This window comes from Aythya ferina (assembly GCF_964211825.1).
Source record: "Aythya ferina genome assembly, chromosome: 20".
In the NCBI taxonomy this organism is placed as follows: Eukaryota; Metazoa; Chordata; class Aves; order Anseriformes; family Anatidae; genus Aythya; species Aythya ferina.
The window spans coordinates 6862898-6885699 of NC_140318.1; the positions used below are offsets into that span (position 1 = coordinate 6862898).

The 22802-nt window shown below is 37.4% G+C and overlaps 1 protein-coding gene across 1 annotated transcript in view; it reads left to right on the forward strand.

Annotated features, from left to right (window-relative positions):
* Window positions 1-22802, forward strand: part of CDK5RAP2 (CDK5 regulatory subunit associated protein 2) — a 79159-nt gene that overhangs the window by 25706 nt on the left and 30651 nt on the right. The window contains 8 exon segments of the mRNA XM_084494259.1: window positions 5104-5201; window positions 7841-7971; window positions 9554-9669; window positions 11168-11296; window positions 16397-16492; window positions 17207-17254; window positions 17873-18063; window positions 20126-20591. Coding sequence (XP_084350385.1) covers window positions 5104-5201; window positions 7841-7971; window positions 9554-9669; window positions 11168-11296; window positions 16397-16492; window positions 17207-17254; window positions 17873-18063; window positions 20126-20591 — 1275 coding nt within the window.

Below are 22802 nucleotides of genomic sequence, written 5' to 3' on the forward strand. Positions count from 1 at the left end.
AATCATACAGAATTAATGAAAATCCAACACTAACTTTCCTCTGTACACCGCACTTCTGAAACAGGTGCATAACCAGGAGAGAGAACAGTGGCAAGTGAAGCCATGCATGGTAATGACCCAGTACCCACCTTCTAATCACAATCTATTCTCTGTTGCTGGTTCACTTAGTGATTGTGAACAATACCTAATCACAATCCATTGTCCTCTCAGCTCAACCTCTATGTAAGATATCACCTCTGTGAACCCATTTCAGCATATTAATCATAAGTTTTTGGACACAGATTATCCAGAGCTATGCTCTTATTGGCTGCCTTGGACTCTTTGATGACTTTGCAGTGCTGCACCAACTCTCAACAAACGCACAGCTGGATCCTCCCCACCAGAGAGAACAGAAACCAAGCTCTTCTGGCCTCACTGATCTCTAAAGTTGAAGAAACTGAATTGAGAGATGCAGAACTTTCTCTCTTTCATCATACCTTTTAACTCTATTTTAATGTAATGATAAATTTTAAAGCAACCAACATCCAAAGCTCTGCTGGGTGCCTCGACCAGGCCAGGGAAGATAAATGACAGTTTCTAATTAAAGTTTGGATTCTTGAGCCACTGTCATGGGCTAGAGAGAAAGAAAGGGAGTGTGCAAAAGCACTGATGATTAGGTTAGTCATGCAACTGCTGACTCTGGTATCTGTGAAGCCTTGGAATTAAATATTTTTTTTCCAGCCAAGGAATTTAGAAGCGCAGTGGACTCGATATAATTTTGAAGACTTTATCTGGTTTTGTGCTTAATGCTCTTCTTTCACCACCAACACTCCTTTACTTACAAAGCTCTTCTTGTTGGAACATTTGTTAGGCAAATATATTTCTAGCAGTGGTTTAGACCTTCGCAGTTCATTTTAATACTGAGAAAAGCAGATAAATTGAGAAAGGTGCCTCTTGCTCAGTCCTTTAGCTATGCTTCTGTTATGTTGCACATACAGCCTTGCATACAGCAGTAAGGGGCCACAGTGATGTGAGTTTTAATTCTAAATTGACTTCTCTAAGTGCACAAAAAGTCCTTGGATTTGCTGTAATATCTTTCCTTAACGTCTGTTTCTGAGAAGGGGAGCTTATATACCACTTGAGGGTGGAGTAGGAAATGAGGTTGGCTGCTGCATTGCAAGGCAAATCTGATGTTTGTGCAAACACACCGCACTTGGTAATTCCTGCACGATCAGCATGTTGCTTGGCTCTAGTTTTAATTACTCCAGTATTTGGGGAGTTAATACTGTGCAGTCAGGGAATTGAAAAATACTGTGTGCATAGAGTTGCGATGTCTTGTTTGCTGCAGTTGGAGAAATTTAGCCAAAGCATGAAAGTCATCGATGTAGCCAGAGCATTGCAGATGTTGGGTGTCCTGACAGCTGGAATTGGTGCAATTGTTGGGATACTGCAGCCGTGTCTTAGCTGCTGGAACCGATGCAATGTGCATATTGTTGCCGAATCACTGTGATTTCGGAAAGTGAGGTAGTTGATTTTTTTTTTATATATACAAGTGTCCTGACTATTAATTGGCCATCCGTGCACTGTAGTTGTTGCTTGCAGTCTCTTTAAATTGATGTTGTGAACAGGGAGGTAGTTCAGCTTCTGATCTGATGAGATTAGCTTATGAAAACAGAGAACATTTTTGTCAGTATCCATGTCTTCAAACCCCTCAACCATGTCGCTTCTTACCCGTTACGCTGAAAGTGGCCTGGTGAGGGGAATGGATGGGGTTGGTGTATCTCACCATTTCCTTACCAGCAGAAATTTCATCTTACAAGAATTACCCTGATGAAGTGACATTTGAAGATCTGTTTATAGTCCAGCAGGTTTGCCTTACAGAGCGGCGAGAAGGGCCGTACGTTCCTCAGAGCCATCAGCTTTTTGACATTTTCCGTGTTGAGATGACAACGTCCAAAAGTCACCAACAGTCTTTAGCTGCAGCCATTTCCCTCTTTAGATATCTGACTCACTGGCCTGTAGCAATTTTGATCTTATTAGCGATCGTTTCATTTATGGTGGACCATCCACACAGTTCACTGCAAGGTTAGAAGAAATTACCAAAGTGTGACACTAATGGATGGAGGGATGAATCAGCGGCGGGGTGTAGGTTACGACCTTCTCGCAGCCATCCATCCCCTAACCTTCAGAGGTTTTGAAATGATCCCAATGCCTGTTGCAAGGAAAGGAGGGGTCAGTGAGGCAACCAGATATTTTTGTGACTTTGCCAGGAAGTTACTTATTGTGGAGACATAAACCTTCTACTTTCATTGCTTACAATTTGAGAAACCTTTTAATGAAAATAAGTTATGTTTTCTACCACTGCTGCTTAGCAATAGTATTTCAGATTTAAATATAGACTTTAATGTATTAGATTGCCTGCTTTCACGGGAATATAAATCTTTCACTGCAATATGGTCCTGGATGTCTTGCAGCTATCTCTTCTAACACATTTTCCCTCACACCATGTGTCAAGAGGTTTAATGTTTCATTAACTCCCACAGCATTATGGTCTATGTAAGTTACAGAGCTGCCTTATGTTTTGTGTACCTTTGGGGAGTTGATTGGAATAATTCACTCCTACGCTTTATTTAGAAGTGACAGTAATAACGTACCAAAAAACCTTCATGCTGTATCTTTTCATCCTTATTATTCATGAAAAATTTTGAAAAATCACGAACAATGCTTCATGGTTTTGCTCACCTCTACCTTGCTAGTTGAATTTAGGGTTTGTAAGAATTTACCTATAGCCTCTGACATTTGGAATTGGGAAACATCTCACGTCTCCCATAACAGAGAAAAATAGAGTTGGGAGGATTTCGTGAGGTTACGCGGAGTTTGGTGTAAATGTAGAACTAAATTAACATGTGAATTCTGAAGGAAATGTAAGAGAAGGAGCACGGTGCTGTGTAACACCACTTTGCTAATACAGCACTCGTAGCCCCTGAACAATTGGTGACAACCGTTATCTAATTTGTGTACCGTAAACTCTTCAGAGTGACATTACTTTGCCAGTGCTTCAGAAGGAGCTTTTAATTAGGATACAGTTCTGTAGTGTCTTCAGTAATAATTGCAAGGCTTATATCAGACATATGGAAGGGTTCACCAGAACTTTTAACAGACTGTTAACCAACTAAATTAAGTCAAAAGAGTTATTTCTTTCTGTTGCTTTCTGTGTCATTGATCAGTGTTGTTGTCAGTGATCAAACTTTTTCCAAATTAAATTGCAATCTGTGTATTTTATGTCTAGTGACTGTTCTTAGACGGCTGAGATTCCAACATGGTGATGAGTCTTTAGCTCAGGCTGTAAGATTTGCTTTTTGATATATTTTTGATATATTTTTTTCTTATTTTTTTTATATTAATGGACTCTGGATCGCCTATCTCAGACAGTTTGCCCTTGTGTTGCAGTCAACAGAAATCATTGCTTTGTGCTTTGTCTCTGCTCATCTTGATAACCGACTTGATATTATTCACATATAAAATAGTATTTAATGTATAAACTGCACCAGAACCTGGAAGCATTTGTTAGAGTACAGCTACCACTGGGGATAATGGCAGCAGAACATGATGAGCACATGCAGAGGCAAGGTCTCTTCTTCAAGGAATCTGCAGGGTTAAGTGGTAGGAGCTGCTCTGTCGGCAGTAAGATCTGGTATGCAGATTATCTCAACGGAAGTAATTTGATCAAAACTTGATTACATTTGCAAAATATTATTTAACATGTTTGCTAGCACACTGAAGTACGAGCGTAAATAATTAAAAGTAAACAACAGTTGTCCTTGCTTTTGTGCTGTTTACTTTGCAGAATACTGAATTTTTCAAATTAACAGTGTTTGCATCGTTAGTGTGAATTAACGAGATTCTACTATAGCTGATTTTTTGTTGCAATTCCTGGCTTAGCAACTGCAATTGGAGTAATAACAGCTGCTTAAAACTCCTGGGTGTAGATTTCTTCCCTGTTAATGATCTGTTCACTAATGATTTAGTATCTCTTGAGAGTTCAGTTTCCAGTCTTGAGGTTGTAATATGGAGAAGACAGAATTACCTCTCATTCTTGTTCTCTGGAGTTATCGTGTCATACTAGAGCCATACACATCCCCACTAGCTGGGGTGCTTCTTTGTTCATTCTTTCAGTTTTCAGTCCAATAGGAAAACAGAGAAGCAACGAGGCCCATTCTTCTTAGAGACAGAAGATACTGTGCCTGACATGAATACATCTAAATTAGATATAAATATCCCAGATATTTTCTCTTCTGAGCCAGCTGATATCTTAGATGTTTTTATGCAATAAGTGCAAGCTCCTTTAAATAGCTGCATTTTTTGCCTCCTGCTGAAAAAGTGGCTGAGTGGTTGTTTTGGATTGAAAAAATCTTGGGAACTTATAGCGGGTATTTCCTGAGCAAGGAGCAGAAGAGCCTGGATTTGTTCTAATAGTGATATACCTTCTGTGAGTAAGGCTGCAGGTAAACAATTTTCTTTGCACAAGCAGAGAAAGCAGCTTGTAGTGACCCAGGTGAGTGCTCAGAAAGCGGACTCAGTGAGCACGTATCTGACATGTCCATCCTTGGTTAGCTCAGTGCAATCCTTTTTGTTTAGAAATGGAACAGAATTAGCAGATCCCCACCCAATAAATAAATAAATTATCCAGAATATGGAGAGGTTGTTAGGCTGATGCTTTAAAATGTGTGCTTGCAGCTTGGGCTTCTCCACTTGCCTTTCCCTTCCCCAATGGTAGCCAGCAGCCAGCATGTTCCTGGCTTGCTGAGCTGTAAATTTAGGAAGTGAGGATGCTGGGGGGAGAAAGGATTTTAGGCTGTCAGAAAAATGATGCACCGGTATTTCAATATGTAACTCACTTATGGTAGGTAAATAGCAAAATGCTATTAGCTTCCTGCAATAACAGCTGATTTAAGTATCCTGAATAGTTTCCAGATTCATATGAGGCTATTGAGGTGGGCAGTCCTCTTTAGTGACTTTTGAATTTCTCCTTCCAGCTTTTCTCCTTTGCGTGTCTGCACATAATTGTACACAGGCAATCTTAAAATTACGTTGCATGTTTACTATTTTCTTTTTTCCATTTAGGAAAAGAAAGAATCTGAATATGAAAAGCTGATACTTGCTTTGAAAAAGGAACAAAATATTTATTCTACACTAGTGAAGACCTTTAAAGAATCTGATAGGTAAGTGCTATTTCTGTTTTGGTGGAAAATCTAAACTCAAAGGACCAAAGTTAGATGTTGTGAAAAAAGGTGAGTGGTCATTATATTGTACAGGCCAATCGTTAATGAAGCGTAAACTAGCTGTTAAAAAATAGATATATTTTTTTTCCTTTCTCCTTAAAATAGAGCTATTTTTTGTAATTAAGGTTGAGTTATCTCAATTACCTAAATGCTTCTGAAAATATTTCTATTTGGATTGGATTCTCAGCTCAGCCAGATGTCCATTTATGTACCAAAGAAAACAGCCAGATTTTTAGAGAAGGTACTTGTCCTATCTTGGACTAGAGGGGAAAAATCAAAGCACAGGGAAATGTTCAGCATGGGACTGATATACCACAGTTTACTACTTCTAAAATACAGATAATGATTATTTTCAAAGTGGCACCTTGAAGATTGTGATATAAACAATCAAGAATATAATCAAGTAAGCTTTTGGAGAAGTTTAAACAAAACAGAATAATTGAAATTTTCATAGGATATTTTCAATGCAAAGCATTCAAAAGCATATTAAATTTTCAGCCTTTAAAAATTAAACCCCAACATTGTAGAAAGAAACCTCAGGCCTACTTTGTGTCCTACTATTGCGTGGCAGTCAAGGAGATGTATGAAATAAAGAAAATTCTTAGCCTTTGGGTAACAATCTTATTGGTTTTAGTAAAATGTGGTTTTACTGTTATAATTACAAATATCCTAATTAGGTATTTGGAGAATTTGGGAGACGGCTCCTAGCTCTTCCTGCCTGAAGGCTCATACCTGCCAGCTTTGTGGGAACACGTTGGTATTTGCAGTCAGGGTGTAGACCCCTATAGTTTGAATGCCAGCAAGTGAGTACTGCTAAAGTAGATGAGATCTTGTATTTGAATTAAGCGCATTAATAGTAATGCCATGCTGTGCTTGGCCACAGCTCAGCAGCTGATAATAGAATCTTTTTCATTAGAAATAGTGATAGAAGTCAGATTAGGGAGATTATTTCTTATCTCGAGGAAAAGAGCGCTGTCTTTTGTGACTGGTTTCTGTTGAACAATCGCCAATGAAGGAAGAAGCCAGTTTGTCTGAGTATTTCATACAGAGGGTGCCCTGCCATTGAAACACAGTCTGTGGGTAAGGGGATTGTGGCTACATTGTGTAGTAATGACAACACCAAGTAACAGCTCTGCTACCAGCTTTTCTTGGGATATCCTTGAAATGCAGAAAATTATAACTAGTTGACCGCAACTTAAATGGGTATTTTTCAAAATAAGCTACCTGATGTCAGCACCAAGACATTTTTTTGTCTCTCCAAGCAGAGAATTGATGCTTTTTCTCATAAAACCTTTAACGCAGGAAAAGGAGAAAAAGCTTACTTAGCTTTTAGTAATGTGGAGGTTTGTTTTTCTTCTTAATTTTTGCTGAGTGTTTAAGAGAGCTCTCTCTTCAAAGATATTCCTTAGCCAGGGAGAACTGGTTAAAGCAATGGTTTCTTGTACAAAAAAGCCCAACAACAGCACACTTGTCAGAAGACAGACTGAGAGTCTTTTCATATATGCTGCCTTTTAATTAATGCATTTCTTCAATATGCTCTTCTTCTCATGCAAGTATGATATACTGTCTGCTTCTGTGTAGTCTCCTGTAAGACAGATTTGAATTTTGTTTGAAAGATTCCTGGATTGTCAGACATTTCCCTGTAGTGGATTGGAAATTCTACAGCAGCTTAATTTAAAGTACTGAGCTTTGGAGTGAATTAAATGTCAAAATAAATAATACAATGAGTTCAGTAACACCTTGTTATTTTTTATTAAATCCAGTTTATTTCATACTATTACAGTTTCAGTTTTTAGTGTACTTAAGTCTTTTTATGGACTGATCATAACCGTGTTGTCGATGCTGTTGAAGGGTAATGGGGAAGATCTAGCAGGGGACAGCTGGATGTGCTGACGCTGTGAGAACTAGGAGGCAGTGACTGATGGTAAAGTAAGCCCTTCGGTGGCTACGTTGAAAAAAAAGCTGCTTAAAGAATTAATTCATATTGACAAATTGTCATTTTTAAGTTTTGGAATTTATACTCAATTGTGATAATTGACACAATTTCAACTTGAAAGGTCGTTTTACAGATTGTTGGCTACCTGAAGAATTAAAATAGTTGGATTGTGCCTGGGTCATATTTTCAATGAAACATGATTTTTTTATTTTTATTTTTTTTTAGTGGAGCATTATATTGTACAGCATAGTTCTGTAGCAAGGGAACAAAGTTTCCATGGTCACCATATAATGGAATACACAGAAGTTATTCATTTTAGTTTTCCTTAAAAAAAAAAAAGTACAAAGAAATTGGCCCTTAGAATATATCTGTCATGTTTAAGCTGAAACAATCAGCACAGTTCAAAGCAGAAAGAAAAGGGAGTGGATGTAAAGGTTTAGTCTCGTCTTTCTGTGCAGGGATTTGTTTGTTCCTATGCATCAAAATGATGTAACTGTGATGAAATTAGTGTTGGCTACTGTGAAATGGTATCTTTGTGGAAGCCTGCGCATATAAAAGAAACTGCAATGCCCAACGAAATTTATTCAATTGAAATCTACATTTTTTTTATATATATATTTCTGGTTTTCTCCTTTTTCCATAGTTTAAATAGCTTGCAAACGGAGCTAAACAACATCTTCATGTTACGAAAACAACTAGAAGATGACATTCTGGCTAATCGGAATCTACAGAAGATCTTAGAAGATCAGATTAAGAACGTCAAAAACCGACAAGGTCTGTATACATGTGCAGACCATCCCTTTTCTTGGTCTTTTTGTACAAAAGAAAACTGGTTTTATTATAGTCAGTTTGCTGTGATGGAGAAGAAATGTTTGAAAGTAGATAAAGGTGTGAAAAGGCGTCTTCTCGGCCTTCTGTACTGAAAATTATTTGAGGGATTTGTAACAGAATGTCTTCGAGCAATCAGAGCATATACAGAGGCACAGTTTTTCGCTTTCCCTGCAGCAAATGTTAGTAATTCTATGGCAATTCTACTGCAGGGATCGTCTCAAGCTGCCTACAATTTTGTACCCGTAGAATTTACTGTTTTTCTGCAGAAATCAAATTTCTGACTTTGAATAAATCTCTGGCCATGGGATCACTTTCTGTCCATGGAATTTAATTATTTCACAATGCTTCGATAAAGAACTTTTGTCTCAGGAAATTGCTAGACTCCTCGTAACACAAGAAGTATTTACAGAGAAGAAAAAAGTAGTTGGTAGTTTTGTTATTTTGTAGTTTATTCAGAAATAGTAGAACCTTTTTGTTCGTTATACTTCTTTGAAGGTGTTTTTAATATATACTTAAGTAGAGCAATGAATGATGTAAGTGGACATTGTTAAAGATAGTTCACTGCACATGTACAGACACATCTGTTTTATTCTGTAGGGGATATATGAAAAACAATAAAGCCTGTCCACTTACCTTTCACTTAAAGTTTCAGTTTTGGCATCATTCCCTTCACAGCTTTGATAAGTGACAAAAGGTAAGCTTCTGCCATTTCAGAGTTTCCGACCTCAAAAGTAAAGATGAACAACGAGGGGAAGTCAAAGGGACCCGTGGGCTCTCCCGGGTCCAGTTGTCAAAAGCAGTTGAGCTGTAGTTGAGGCTGTTAGGGAGGAAGGCTCTGAAAATTAGTAATTATTTGTGAAGCTTTGAGTCCTTGCAGCTGCCATGGGATCGGTGTCAGAGTGGGGAGTAGAATTTGGATGTCTCTGTTGTAATTTAGATATGCTTTCTCACTATTTAATGAAAGAATACATATATATAGGATAATACAGAATTGTCTATGTTGAAAATGAACAGGTGTTTATTGAAATGTAACAAACCATTCATATGGCTATAGAGGAAATGAATAAGTATTTTCAATTCCATTAATTCTCAATTATTTTGAGCCAAAAGCAAAATAAATTCCATAACTTTGTCTAACCTGGCTTTTTGCATTGAGGCTTTGAGTTTGTTTTCATAAAAATATGGTTAGAATAACTATTGTTGCCTCACTTATCCTTCCTAAAAATTATTTCTAATTGCAATGCTAAATATGCAAATTATAATGCAGAATTACATTCACGACTCATGCTGATAACTACAGAAAATACAGCATGTCCAAGCGTCAGAAGCACAAACAAATGTAAGGATAGAATTTGTTCAGTTGAACAAAAAGCTGATTTTGGGGAATGAAACATTTTAACTGGCCTCCCTGAGATTTACTTGTAGGCAGTTATTTGGGAAGTTCTCTCCTTGCATTTTATGTTTTGTTTTCCTACAAACAAATAAGATTTTCTGAAATAATTTCTGTCATTGGTTATTTTGACAGATGAAACACTATCCTTCTGTGGAGATCAAACATCCTATATGAGTATTTGCTTAGGAGAGCAAGATCATTTAAACCTACAGATAGACCAGCTGTCTCTTGAAGAACTTAAGAAAAAGGTATTGATCTGTTTTATTATTTACTGGTTTTAATGGCTTAATTCTGCCTCATTTATAGTTTGTGCATCTCTCATGGAAAGAAGCATTGTCTTTATTTAGGTATGGCTTGGTAGTTCTGAAAGGATGTGATATTCTTATCTGTGTGGTTTGTGATCCACCTTTTATGAACTGTTTGTTCTTGTTATACAACATGAGCTTCAGAGTTAGATGAAACGTAGGTGGGTTGCTGCAAAGCTTTTATCCTAGTTAGCTGCATTCAAGTTTCAGGCTCAATACCATATTTTAGTCATCATGAAGTATACCAACTCCAAAGAAAAGTTTTTGTATTAAGTATTCAACAACATGAACCTCATCTGCCTTTATTAATCATGAAGATGGTAGTGGTATCTGTAATTTATTCTTCTGTATAGCACACTCCATCCCAGGCTTTTACAAATCTTTTGATAAATAGGGTATGTTATAAAATAACCCTGAGGTAGGTTAATATTATCTCCATTCTACATAAGGAGAACTGAAATTCACAGAAATTAAATGTGCAGGCTATTGTCAAACAATAAATCTGTATTGGAGTACAAAAACCGGTTCTCTTGATGCTCCCTGTGCACTGATTTCCGATCAGTGCACCAATTTATGATAAGGACCTGTGCTGAATGTGATTGTTTGGGTGTGAACGTAAGTGAAGTTTTACCTTTCTCATGGCTAGCTGAACTGTAGGCAGGTGTTCAAAGTCTGGAGGTGGGTAATCTGACGGAAAGAAGTTTGCCTTACACTGAGCAGGTGTCAATAAAAAAAACCAGTCCCATCCTGGGGTTATACCACTTTTATCACTGAAAGTATTCCCTTTGGCATGTTCTGTGACACCCATCAGTAAAAGAAGTTTACAAACCATTTCTTACCTGAAAAAGGGTTTGTATGCCTGAATGCTGATCTGCCTTTTCCAAATATATTAATTGGTCTCATAAAAAGATTTCACTTTTTTCTGCAAACATTGCTTTCTTGATATACTGCAAGTCCGTGACACTAATATCTGTTTGAGAGTCTTGAACTTGATTGTCCTCTCTGGTATAGATTATATATTTGTGAAACTATTCAGAGTGGTAGTGTTTTACAAAGGGTGTCTGAGATACAAGAACAGGTTGTTTCTGAATGTTACTATCGCCCTGTAATGGTGATTTCTGCTGCACCAAAGTGTTTCTTCTCAAATCAGCCTGTTGTGAGATGCCCTTGGGTTTCTTTTTGCTACTGAACTATGAAAAATGGTATTTTAACTTAATAACATGGCTGGGAACTAGTCTCCCAAGCTTAGATTTTTTGAACACTAACTTACAAATACGTGATCATGTTTTCATACATAGGGAGGTTGCCTCATGAGCAGATACAGAAGCCCAGGCTTTCCAGCTCTGCTGTGTAGATTTGCCTGGAGATTTGTATATCATAATTTGTTTTTGTACTAGTACGGATGTTACCAGTTTTGCTTGTTCTTCCTTGGGCTGTTCAGGTTACTGATCTTCTCTTGATGGTTAAGGATCTGCAGTCAATTAATCAAGAACTTAAGAAAAAACAGCTCGGACTCAGTACAACAGATACTCAAGGGAAGGAAGCACTAAAAATATTAAACCAGAGTAAGGTAGGTTTTCTGTGTTAAAATAGTGGATCTGACTCTCACATCTAATATACCTTGTGGAATCATTTACATTAGTGCAAAATGACTGTAAAACCCTAGGAGCTTAGATTGCTAATTCCTTATAATAACTTTTTAAATTAATGATGTAAACGACTTTAAGAGGTTAGCACAACAGAGAATCAGCTTAATTCAGCAAGTGTTCAGTGATGTGTTTAGTTGATTTTAAGGAAACAACATACACATTAAAATATTTATGGCATCTGTGGTCTGTTGGTTTTGTCTATTGAAAGGGGAAGAGTTAATTTTGCTTTACAAAGAAACCAATACCTTATATAACGTTTTAGCTATTACTGAATGCCTGCTTGTCTACTGTTTAAGAGTTATCCTCATGCTGTGCCTAATTCTGTGACGGCTTAGTTCATGTCTCCTCTGCATGGGCAAAGGGTTCACGATGGCTAAAAAAGTAGGACTAGCACTTTGGGCTGCTTAAAAACATGTTTGTTCATTCATGTAGAATGGAGAAGTGGACAGCTTTGTGGCAGAGTGCTAAGAGATGCAAGGAAGTACCCGTTGCTGGGTGTTTGATGCTATTGCCAAAAGTTACGACTACTTTAGCTCTGGGGAAGAGGAGTTCTGGGTAAAATAGCTCCAAGGATTTTGGGTGCTGGATCTCCATGTATCTTATTATACGTGAATATTGAAGGATGTTCAGCAGGCTCTGGTAGACTCTAATGAACCCCCTAGCTTGTTATAATGAATTACTGGAAATGTGGCTGGTATTACTTTTTTTATATTCGGTTGTGGTTTTTGTGTTCAGTTACATTGTTCTTGTATGCTACATATTGAATAGGAAGACAAAAATATAAAAGGAATACTCATGGTAGTATTTTCTGTCTTGAATTTCTAAATCTGAATTAAAAGAACAAGAGAAAAATAGGAATAGCTTGATGCAGGTGTGTGTAGGGATTATGTAATTCGTAAACTCTCATGGCTGATGATTTTTCTGCAGGACTCAGGAAAAAGGGCCATGTCTGTTACCATATGTGCTGCAGATGCACAATAGAAGTCACAAAAATATTCTTGCTTTTTCATCTTTAAGATGTAGTCACATTACCTTTAATTGAAATATGTCTTAAATTACAGATCAGCCTTTAGGGGTGCTGTGTATTTTATTAAAATAATGAATTTGCATGTTACTTAAATAGGTTTGCTCTGTAAAGCTTGTTGGTGATCTGTTTCAAAGTGCTTGCACTTAACATCCTTTAATATTTCTAGTAATTTGCTCTGCCATCCTGCAGAGGGTGCTGCACCCCTACTGATGCAGAAGTTAATACCAAAGGAATTTTTGTTCTGTACTAAGATTATCATGACAAGCTCTCATGCATTTGTATGAGCATGAAAAGAACATGTAGGGCTACTTACTTAAGAAACTGCCTATGTGAAATGAGACACAGAATGACAAAGAGTGAAGCTTGTAAGATATAAATAAAGCCTCAAAATTCTGGTGAAGAAAGTAGAAAAGTAAAATATGGTATTTTAACCTGTGCCGGAATGATGACGGTACTATAATGCTTAAAAGTTAACGGAGCTGTGATTAAATGTTTTTAGTTTAAAAGGTACCAGTTCGTCAGTCTTGTCAGTAAACAGCTACCTGGCTTTCAGGCTATGGATGTGACAACCTTATATTTCGTGTATTAATAACCATTGTCAGAAAGAACAAGTTCTATTTTTTGTGTGTATTTTAGGCTAGAATTTGTTGGCAGGCAGTGCTGAGATGATGCTAACATGTGCTATAAGAGGAATTTGGACAGACACTGGAAGATGTACCCTTCATAGGTTCTTAAAATGAACCCATCTTTCTCTTCCTTCACAAAGCTGGAGCACAAATCAGATGAATCTGCATGGTGGGGTCTCTGCAGAGCACCCCCAAACGTCTGACAGCCTCTGGTACTCTATTTCTTGGCTTCATGTTTGGACAGGAGGGAGGAGGAGTATAGAAAAAGGTTGGTTTTGTACTGTCCTCTGAACATCTGCTTTCTCTGAGAGAAGCAGTCTCAGTGATTTCAGCCTCCAGGGCTCCAGGGATCTTTGCAAACCAAGCATATCAGTGGTTCATTTAGGAAAAACATTCTCAAGGTTTTCGGTCTCCAAGGAAATACTTTAAACAGGCAGCTTATTCTCAGTAGACTTTTTTTCTGGCCTTAAGCCACATATTTTCTTTTAATATTTTGTTGAACATTAGATTATATTCCGTGGAGAACAGAAAGTTTCTTTTCATCCTTTTAGACATAGGACCATAGGACCAGGCTCAAGCTGCAGCCATGTCTTATATTAGTGTGCGATAATCTGTCGGTCTGATGTAATAGTTTCATTTCTGAGAAGCATCACTTATGAAGCCCTATATTGGCCTGGGAAACTCATGCACTAGAAAATGCCGAGTCAGAAAAAGTGGTTGCATTGGGTAGATAAGTTACATGTGCAAACAAATTTAATACACAAATGTATTTAATGCACAAATGAGTTTGACCTGAATCTGCACAAGGAAAATTAAACCTTAGCAAATTTTTTATAATAGCTAATATTATTGGCTATGATGTCCCGTGGTTACAATGAAAAAATATTTTTTAATGCATGTTTTTGCTATGTACCACAGACCTATCTGTGTCTACCTCTAGTTTTCAGACTGTCTTTAATTAGTGTTGTCCAAGAGAGCCAATTTCTAAGTGAAAATGCCAAAATAATTAAAACATGACTCAGAAATTAGTTTTGCACATAGGTTTCTAATAGTAAAAGGAAAATACATTAATATGCTGCACCATTTTACCATCCCCTTTCTACCTTTTTTAATTCTTACTTAAACCTTTAGAGTTGTTTATAGTGCTAAGAGTTGGAAGTTAAAAAGGCTTTTCTCATTTATTTCATATATACATTTATGTGCCCACTTTGCACATGCTTAATTAAAAAAGAACAACAAACCCCACACATGCATTCAATTCCCAGTGTTCTTAGGAAGCAAAAATAACACTCCTGGAGCATCGTGCTTGTCTGCAATTGGGCTGACGTGCTGTGAGCCCAGACTTTACAGCATGTGATGCTGGGGAAGCAGGTTTTTCTTTTCATGTCATAAGTTTCAGCAGCGTACTTTATATCCATCGAAGCTATAAATATCACATCCACGACCTCTAGACACCAGTTTCATTCCTGCCAGTGTGTCATCTGAGGCTCTGTACCTATAATCTCAATTTACTGCTTTTTCTGTAACTATGCTCAAGATTCTGCTTTTCTTGTCTTAGGGTAATTTTTCTTTAGCCTCAGTCACACCAAAATATGACTGTTATACACAACAGTGCTATATTATTGCCTCTAGTGCTTTAAGACTAAAATTTTTATCTAATGCAAGGTTGAATCCACAGTGCCAGTGCTATATCCTACCTGTGGTTTAGGCACGCTAGGTGTTGCATCATTGATATTCGCAATCACTCTTGCATGTTTCTAATATTTAATGAGGTTCCAGCAGCAAACATCTTAAATAACTATCTTTTTCTATTAGGTTGGGAAAAGTTGCTATAAAACAAGTTGATATAAGTGTCCAATCTGGTTGAGATTCTATTTTAGAGTTCCCTAAATGTAGCTGTTTGGATGCCATCTGCAGTGATACAGAGGCTTGCCTGTGCTGTGTTTTCATGTGCCTTTACCCATACCCCCTCTGTCTCTTGTTCTGCTGCTCATTCCTCCCAGCTCGATGAGTTGTAACTGCTTGCATGGTTGGACCTGCTCTCTGCCTCAGGTCTGCCACACTTTGGGAACCTTTGTTGAAGTTTAGTAGCAACGTGTGCCAAAACCACTACATACTGCACAAATCATACCACCGTGCATTCAAGAACTCCCCCAGAAAGCACAAGTTTTGCTCCGTAAAGTACCAGAATGTAGCGAGGAACCTGAATAGATTGTTCATGTTTTTCCGCATTACTGTCTACATAGTGGTAGATGTGAAAACAAGAATAGCAAAGCTTGGTTATGGAACGCAGCTGCGAGTGTTGCATCACAGGTGAGCGGTGGAACATGGTGACTGCAGGTCCTCTGGGGTGCATCCCACCGCTGGTTGAAAGTTATTGTACTCAAGTCGTTGTCTGAAAGGCTTTGCCAGAATATGACTACTGAATATAATAATTCTTTTTAAATAGAGGTTTCCTTATGCCTAGTATTAAACCAACTTCAGTAAGGTTAGATTCTGTACTCTCTTGCCAAAACAAACAGGATTAGGAGGTAAATTATAAAAGAGGTGAAAATATTCTCTTCTCCATGAGCTGGGTGTAAATGAAGCTCACTTGGGAGTGGTCTGTACTGCTGTTGAGTGATGAGCAACCTGTGGCTCGTTCCTTGCTCAGCATTGTTCCTCAGGTGTAACACCAAGCAAACCAAAAGCCATCATGGTCCTGCCATCTGCTGCGCTGTAGTCAGGGACTCGAGTTCTGCTGCTGTTCTAAAATAAAGTTGGGGCTTCCTCCTCTTTGCTCAGGAAATATTAGTGCTGGCATATGGACTGGGTTCTGTGAAAAATAGGGAAAACGATGATTTGGCACCATTTGCTACAAATTGACAAGTTTAGGCAAGACAAAGCAGATGTAACCTTTGTTACAGTAAGTCTTTTTTTAGGAAGCTACATGTGTTTTCTTTTAGAAGTGTCTATGTCTTGGATGCTGGAGAAGAGCCTTAATTGTGTAGCGAGTGAAAAGGAATTCTGGAAGTGGGAAAATAAAATAGGCACAGTGAGAACACGACTGAGGATAGGGGTCCTTTGTCAGAGGAGGTTAAATGATGTTCATTTGTTTTGTAAAAACTGAGGGGAGGGGGGAAAGTGTTAAATAAAAATGAAGTAATGTGAAAGATAAGGTTTCATTGTAATATGAATCTTTCCTGTTTTTTTTTTTATGTATTAATTTTCTTTGATCTTGTGGAAGAAATCTAATTCAGTGTTTGTTACTTTGTATTACAGGCTTTTTTTGTTTTCTTTTAAGACATGTCACTGACTTATTTATGCATGTTTCATATCACAGTATTTTTTTTGTGCTACATTTTCACGTCATTCCATACTTTGTGTAGTTTCTTGAAACAACAGAAGAGCCTGTGATGCAGACTGAAGATGGTGACAATGACAGGAAGATGCAGAACAGTCAGTTTTATGAGAGGGTCAGTCAGGTAGGACTCTGCTCTGGGTACATAATGTTACACTACTCTTTTCTCTGCATAACCTTTAAAATTCTTGCATTCTTAGAACACAATGTCTTTTGCAAAAAAAACCATACTTTTCTCTGTATCTGATTTTGCTTTCAACTGATTGTTATACTAAAGAGTTTCTGAAAGCTTCTGCCTATGTTTTTCTGCTGCTAGCGTCTTCCAGTCATGATAATTTAAAATCTGGCCCTTATTGTTTCTTGTTTGAGTACTCATAATCTTCCTTAACGGGGATGATAGCAAGTCCCATTTCTTTATACACACACTCAGTTTCTTTCTCACTAATCTTCAGCCTCCCTTACAGTCAGGCCTCTAGTACAAATTGTGTGAGATTCTTCTGTTGATGAGAAAATATTGGACATCCTTCTTCAGGGTTGAAATACTTGATGTCGTGGTAACTTGCTGAAGACATTTTCATACTTACATAAATTTCTGGAATCAGCTTTCCTCTGGTCATTCAAAATAAATGTAGGAGAAAGCATCACAGGATAAGAAAATCACAGTGGAATGAACCTCAGAAGATCACAGATTGCAATTAAAGTTGAATGTTTCTAGTTGTTTGAAATTGTTAACATGTTAAAATCTGACACAAGTTGGCACATTTTGACTGGTTATGTTGGCGAATAATGATGTTCTGTTCTTTGAAAGTTGTAATTTCTGTGTTTCTCTGTTTACTAGGTATGCCTTCAGCTATCCATGGATTGTCCTTCCGAGGTGGATAAACAGGTAAATGATGTATTGTAAAGATTCTCTTAACCTCATAAACATCTTAATCTCTCGCTGCTGATGTATACTGATGGAACTGTATCCAAATGGATCCAATCTGAACTCTCATGTAGTTGATAAAAAGATTCCCGTTGATTTAAATGGGGGTAGAATTACTGGAGAAACCCCATGTAGAAGTTGTCTCCAGTGTAACATAAATGAAGTTGGCAGTTTGTAAATACTATAAGCTGCATTCTGTCCTTGCCATCAGGGTTTGCAGCTGGAGATCCCAGGACAGAATTTGGTACTTTTAATATAGATGTTTCAAAGGTAAACTAAAAAAAAGTTAGCTAAAATCTGCAGGCAACATTCCAGAAGTTTCGTACGTATTCAAAGATAAATACCCTCAGGGAAATCTACTTAGTACTAAACAACTGATCACTATGAATTAATCATATGAAATAGATGTTCATTAGTTTTTCTATTAATAAATAGTAAGTGAAATGTCTGTGGATGCTTCTTAATGTAGATAAAGGTCATCAGAAATTACAAAACCTGATTACAAAAAGATTACAGCCATAAATTTAATAGAACATTGCATACCTGTCTAATAAGAAAATGTTTGCAATTTTTTAACAGATAACTCCATCAGGCTATTCAGAGAGTTTCTGCAAAGATAGACATTATAGGAATCCAAATAAGCCTCAGTTTGAACATGATACAACTGGCAAACACTTTGGCAGAATAGGGATGAGTGAACATGAAACAGAAGAGATGAACTTGCTCACATCTCTTTTAAGAGAAAATAGAGCATCTGTACTTGAATCTACGTAAGTATGTGAGAGATGCACTGCTTTTGACAGTATTTCTATTTGAGAAGAGAATAAAGTAATTTTGCTAAAGTGAATTTAGATAATGGCACTGTCTAATTTACCTGAGAGATTGGCAAGGCGCCTTCAGAGCCATTTTAGTCTATCATGCAATTAAGTAATTAGGAAACATACTATCAGTCGAAATCCTTATGAAAAAACCATTACAAGAAAAAAACTCTCTGAAGTTATTGATATATGGAGCTTTACTGTACAGAGGAGTTGTTTTCAGGATGGGGGCTAGCAGTGCTAAAGGGCACAGATGATAATATGTAGTACTGAATTTTTTTCTTTTTTTTAAATATTTTAATATCTGAAAGCACAGGCCAGAGAATGGTGGTGTGGTGGAAGGGATGAATCTGTATTGCTGTAGAAGTGATACGTGTGAGAAACTGAGGATGGAGGAAAAGGAGTCTGTGCCCATGTGCTGCAGTTGACTAATTGGTTATTCCAGAGTAAATCACTTGTAGGGCTGCTGAGATGAACCATATTATAAGTACTTAGGTCAGTTTTGCATCTAGTTTAACAGATGTTTTGTATGTGTGCGCACAGGCACTACACTATGATGTAATCCATTCCCAGGCAAAATGCTCATTTCTGTAGGACCTGGACAATGCCAAGAAAGAAGTTGTAGAGAAAAAACGCACCATCGTTACTTTTTCCCCCCCAATTTTATGCGCTTAAGCCACTTAATCTCCTGGTTGAAAACTGAATTACAACTTTGCTGGAGATCACTCTCATTTTTCTTTTTGTTCTTTCCATGTTCTAAGCCTATATACAGTATGAGGGGACTTTTTTTTCCAGTGCTCATCAGTGTCATTCCTTCAGTGAGCCACACCACAGTGCTTTCAGAAGAGCAATGGGAATGACCTTCCCCATACAGAGTGCTCAGCAGTGCTGGTAGCAGCATGTCCTGTGGAGTTACACAAGTCAAATCCTGTTGTGGGTTCAGGATGCACTGCAGTTCACTTTACTCAAGCAATTCTGTGTTTTCACATTACTATCTAAAACTCTCCAAGAGGCATAAATGGACTTAGTTGCCAAAGCACTAGTTAGTGACAAATGAGGGGATATTGCTCTTAGAAGATGAACAGATAACGTTGTTTTATTTGTTAACATTACTTAAAAGTCTGCTAATGAGTGATTCCAGCACCATCATCTTTAGTATTTCAGTGAGTAATCTTTTCTATATCCAAGTATAAATGTCCTGACTGACTGGTGATGAGCCTGTGCTTTGGGTAACAATTCTCACTAATGACATTAAATGCCAGACAAAGACATAAAAAGCCTAGTTAGTTTCTACAACTTCAAATGCTAACTGTATAAATACAGTTGTTTTAATGCTGGTTTATATGTTTAGTGGCACAAACTGCTCTTTATTGGACACATGAAATCATCTGTAGAATTTGAGGACTTGCTTATGCCTTAAGTGTCTCTTATTTGGCTTCAGTTTCACTTAAAACATTGCTTTCTAAACAGCTGTTGATGGACCCCTGGTTATCTGTGAGGCAGTTTGTTGGTCTGTAGTGAGTTGTTTCTGCAGGCTTTTGGCTGCTTTCTCAGTTTCCAACTTCTATGTTACACTAGAAATACATGAAGGGACACATTTCAGCAACACTCAACATCTAGAGTCTCCCGTTTTTTGGTGGGAATTTTGTTTTTAAGGTATTTCAATCAGAGAGTAAACTCATTTGAAAACCCATTCCTGTTTCCTACATTACTGTTATGTAAGCAATTGATTTAGCTACCAGAGGTTTACTGTTTGTGGATGAGGAAAGGAGTGATAGAGCATATATGGTTATGAATTCGAGAAAAACATTGATGAGATAATGTGTTATAACTCATGCTGTGAAAATGTTTCAAAACCTCTGTTCATTAGTGAGTAATTCATTAGTGAATAAAAGAGTCTCCTGGGAATCTCAAGTATGTCAAGACACTGCAAAAGTGTTTCTTAGAAGGTGTTCTTGTTTGCTTACATAAAAATAAAAATTCATGCCTTTTCTTTCCTCCTTCCTGAGTATAGCAGACAAGAACAAATGAAAATTGTAAACGAACTGTTAGATCATCTGAACACAACTGAGCAAGAATGTTCAAGTGAAGATATAGAGAAAAAGGATGAAAAAGATCTTAGGCAAATGATTATTCAACTAAGAGCTGAACTCAAACATTTCAAGCAGGTCAATAAATTCTTAAAGCAGCAAGTAGAATTGAAATCAACTTTTGATGGGAAAGAGAAGCTTTATCCAGATGCAACGCCACAGATTAATAAGGATATTGAGTTGTTGAAAGTGGAATTGAAAGATGCAGCTACACAAACAATGACTTTAGAGGGTAATGTCATGAGATTGAAACATGAAGGCAAAAAAGGAGCCTCAGAAGAAAAAACAAAATATTCAAGATTAAATGCAGAAAGAGAACATCAGCAGGAAAATGTGTTTAAGAAGGGCGAGCAGCATGAAAGAATTTTTTTTTCAAGGAGAACAAATGAAGTAAGTTTATTTAAGATTCTCTTTTTACTACTGAGGGGATAGATGTACAAAAGAGAAAAGTATGTTTCATTTCTAATATTAAATCTTGCTTTTGTGTAATTTTTAAAATTAGGAGAGGAGATATATGCCAAATGTATTTAAGATAATTGTTCTTAATATTTGAATCTTTTCATCATGCACTTCAGTGTGCCTTAGACCATTAATTAATTGAGTTTCATTCCTCACTGGGACTAGATACTAGTGAATATTATTAGCTATTTGGAAACAGAGAAAGTTTATAGCATAGTGGCCTGATTCTGTACAGCCTTATATCTCTGCTCCGATGCTCATAAAGTGCACAACTAAGAGACAAATGAGGTCTAGAAAATTGAAGATGTCCATAATGTCTCAGAGCATGCTGGTGAAGACTTACTGGTAGATTTCAACAATCTCAAATCTTAATTCTGTGCTTTTATTAGCATCTAGCTTTGTGTCTTGCTCTTACAGAAGTATGACCAGTAGCACTCTAAAACTGTGGGGGCAGTTCTTCATATTTGGTTTGGAAAGTAGGTGCACAGAGTCTGCTTTGTGAATACAGACTTAATTTGCTTATGCCAGTTCAGTTTTCAAGCCTTTTGTAGGCAGGCAGCGTCTGATCCTAAACAAAGAGGTGGAACAATAGTGTCTACTAAAGAGTTCATGTGTATTGTTTCAGTAGCAGTTAGAAGCTAAGTTGAAAACTCTTTGAAGATCTTAGATCTAGCAGGGGATACAAAGGAGAATCTTGCTTTTTGACTTCATGCACTTCTAACAGAGAATGTTGTAGCACCTACTGCAGGAATGGCTTCCATGACTTTAGTGATCAAGAGATTTCTGAGAGCTAGTGAGTTGTGTTCCAGCTTGTTCTTATTCTCTCCATTTTATTAAAGGAAGCTGCTTGTAAACCACGAGATGTTGTCTGTACTGGAATAAGCATCTCCGTATGGGATTTTAAGGAGAGGATTTTGGCATGCATGGTTGGTCCCTGGAGAACACCCTAGGGAATTCTTGCCAATCTTAGGAATAGGTTGTGATACACCTGAAAATCAAAATCCAAGTAACTCAGAAAAGCAACGTCTTGCTTCACCAATCAGCTTACATGTAATCAAACTCTATCAGAGCATCTTCACTTGCTAGCAGAGATTCAGTTACCTTCTTCTAAGCTTTCCCTATTGGTGGTAAATTTTCTATCTTTAATAAAAAAGAAAGGGAAAGAGACACAATAATAATGGAAATGTTCTTAGGCTGTTGTTAGCATTCTTAGGGTATTGGGTATTTTGGTCAGTTGTTTTTGGCAGGCAGGCTACTGTGATAGCTGTGCCCATGTCTTTAGGATGCCTTGGCTAATCAGACCAGGCCCTTCTGATGCAGAAAGGAGTGGATCTGTTTGCTCTGTGCTATCCAGGGCAGCTGGCTTCAGGAGCACATGAAGAGATGAGGGCAGGTGGAAATGAGGAAGAATAAAGATGGATAGTAGGGGGTGGGTTTTGAGATCCTAGCTGACCTGTCAATGAAGATCTGTTTGTGATGACTTGCTTAAAAGCATGAGTGATGTCTTTGATTTGCTGGTCTCACCTCTCAGGAACGAAGGACAATCTCTCTGAAGGCAAGCAGAGGCCTGTCTGCCCTCCACGGGGAATACCAAGAGTTCTTTCTGCAATTCTGGTCACTGAAATCTCTTTTTTTCAATTTTGTGTTTTCATTAAGTTTCAGTATAGTGTTTTGGTTCATCATGTTCCAGATACCTCTCTACTTTTATGAGTTGCAATATCCATGCAGTTTAAAAGTCTTCTTGTTTGGTCTAATCCAGTGTATCTGGTATTTCTGAATGGCTTTTATAAGTAATGTCATATAGCCTGCTGAACTGGACCATAAGTAATCTGAGCAATCTGTACGTATATACAACAGCCCCAAGACAGATGGAAATTGTTCAACATTATTAGTGCATTTTAGTAAAACTAGCAGGAAGTTCATCCCAACTGGATTTATTTTTCAGTTTCCAAATGATATTGTATTCACGTATGTACAAAACGAATTGAGTATGTCATTAGGAAAATGGAACTTGCTTTTTATTATTTTAAATTGTATAAAGACTATAATTCCAAAGAAATGAATGTGAAAAGGTATTTCAGAATACATTGGGTGGTAAAAGAAATTACAGGACTTTCAAACTGGTGGAGCAAATGAACAGCG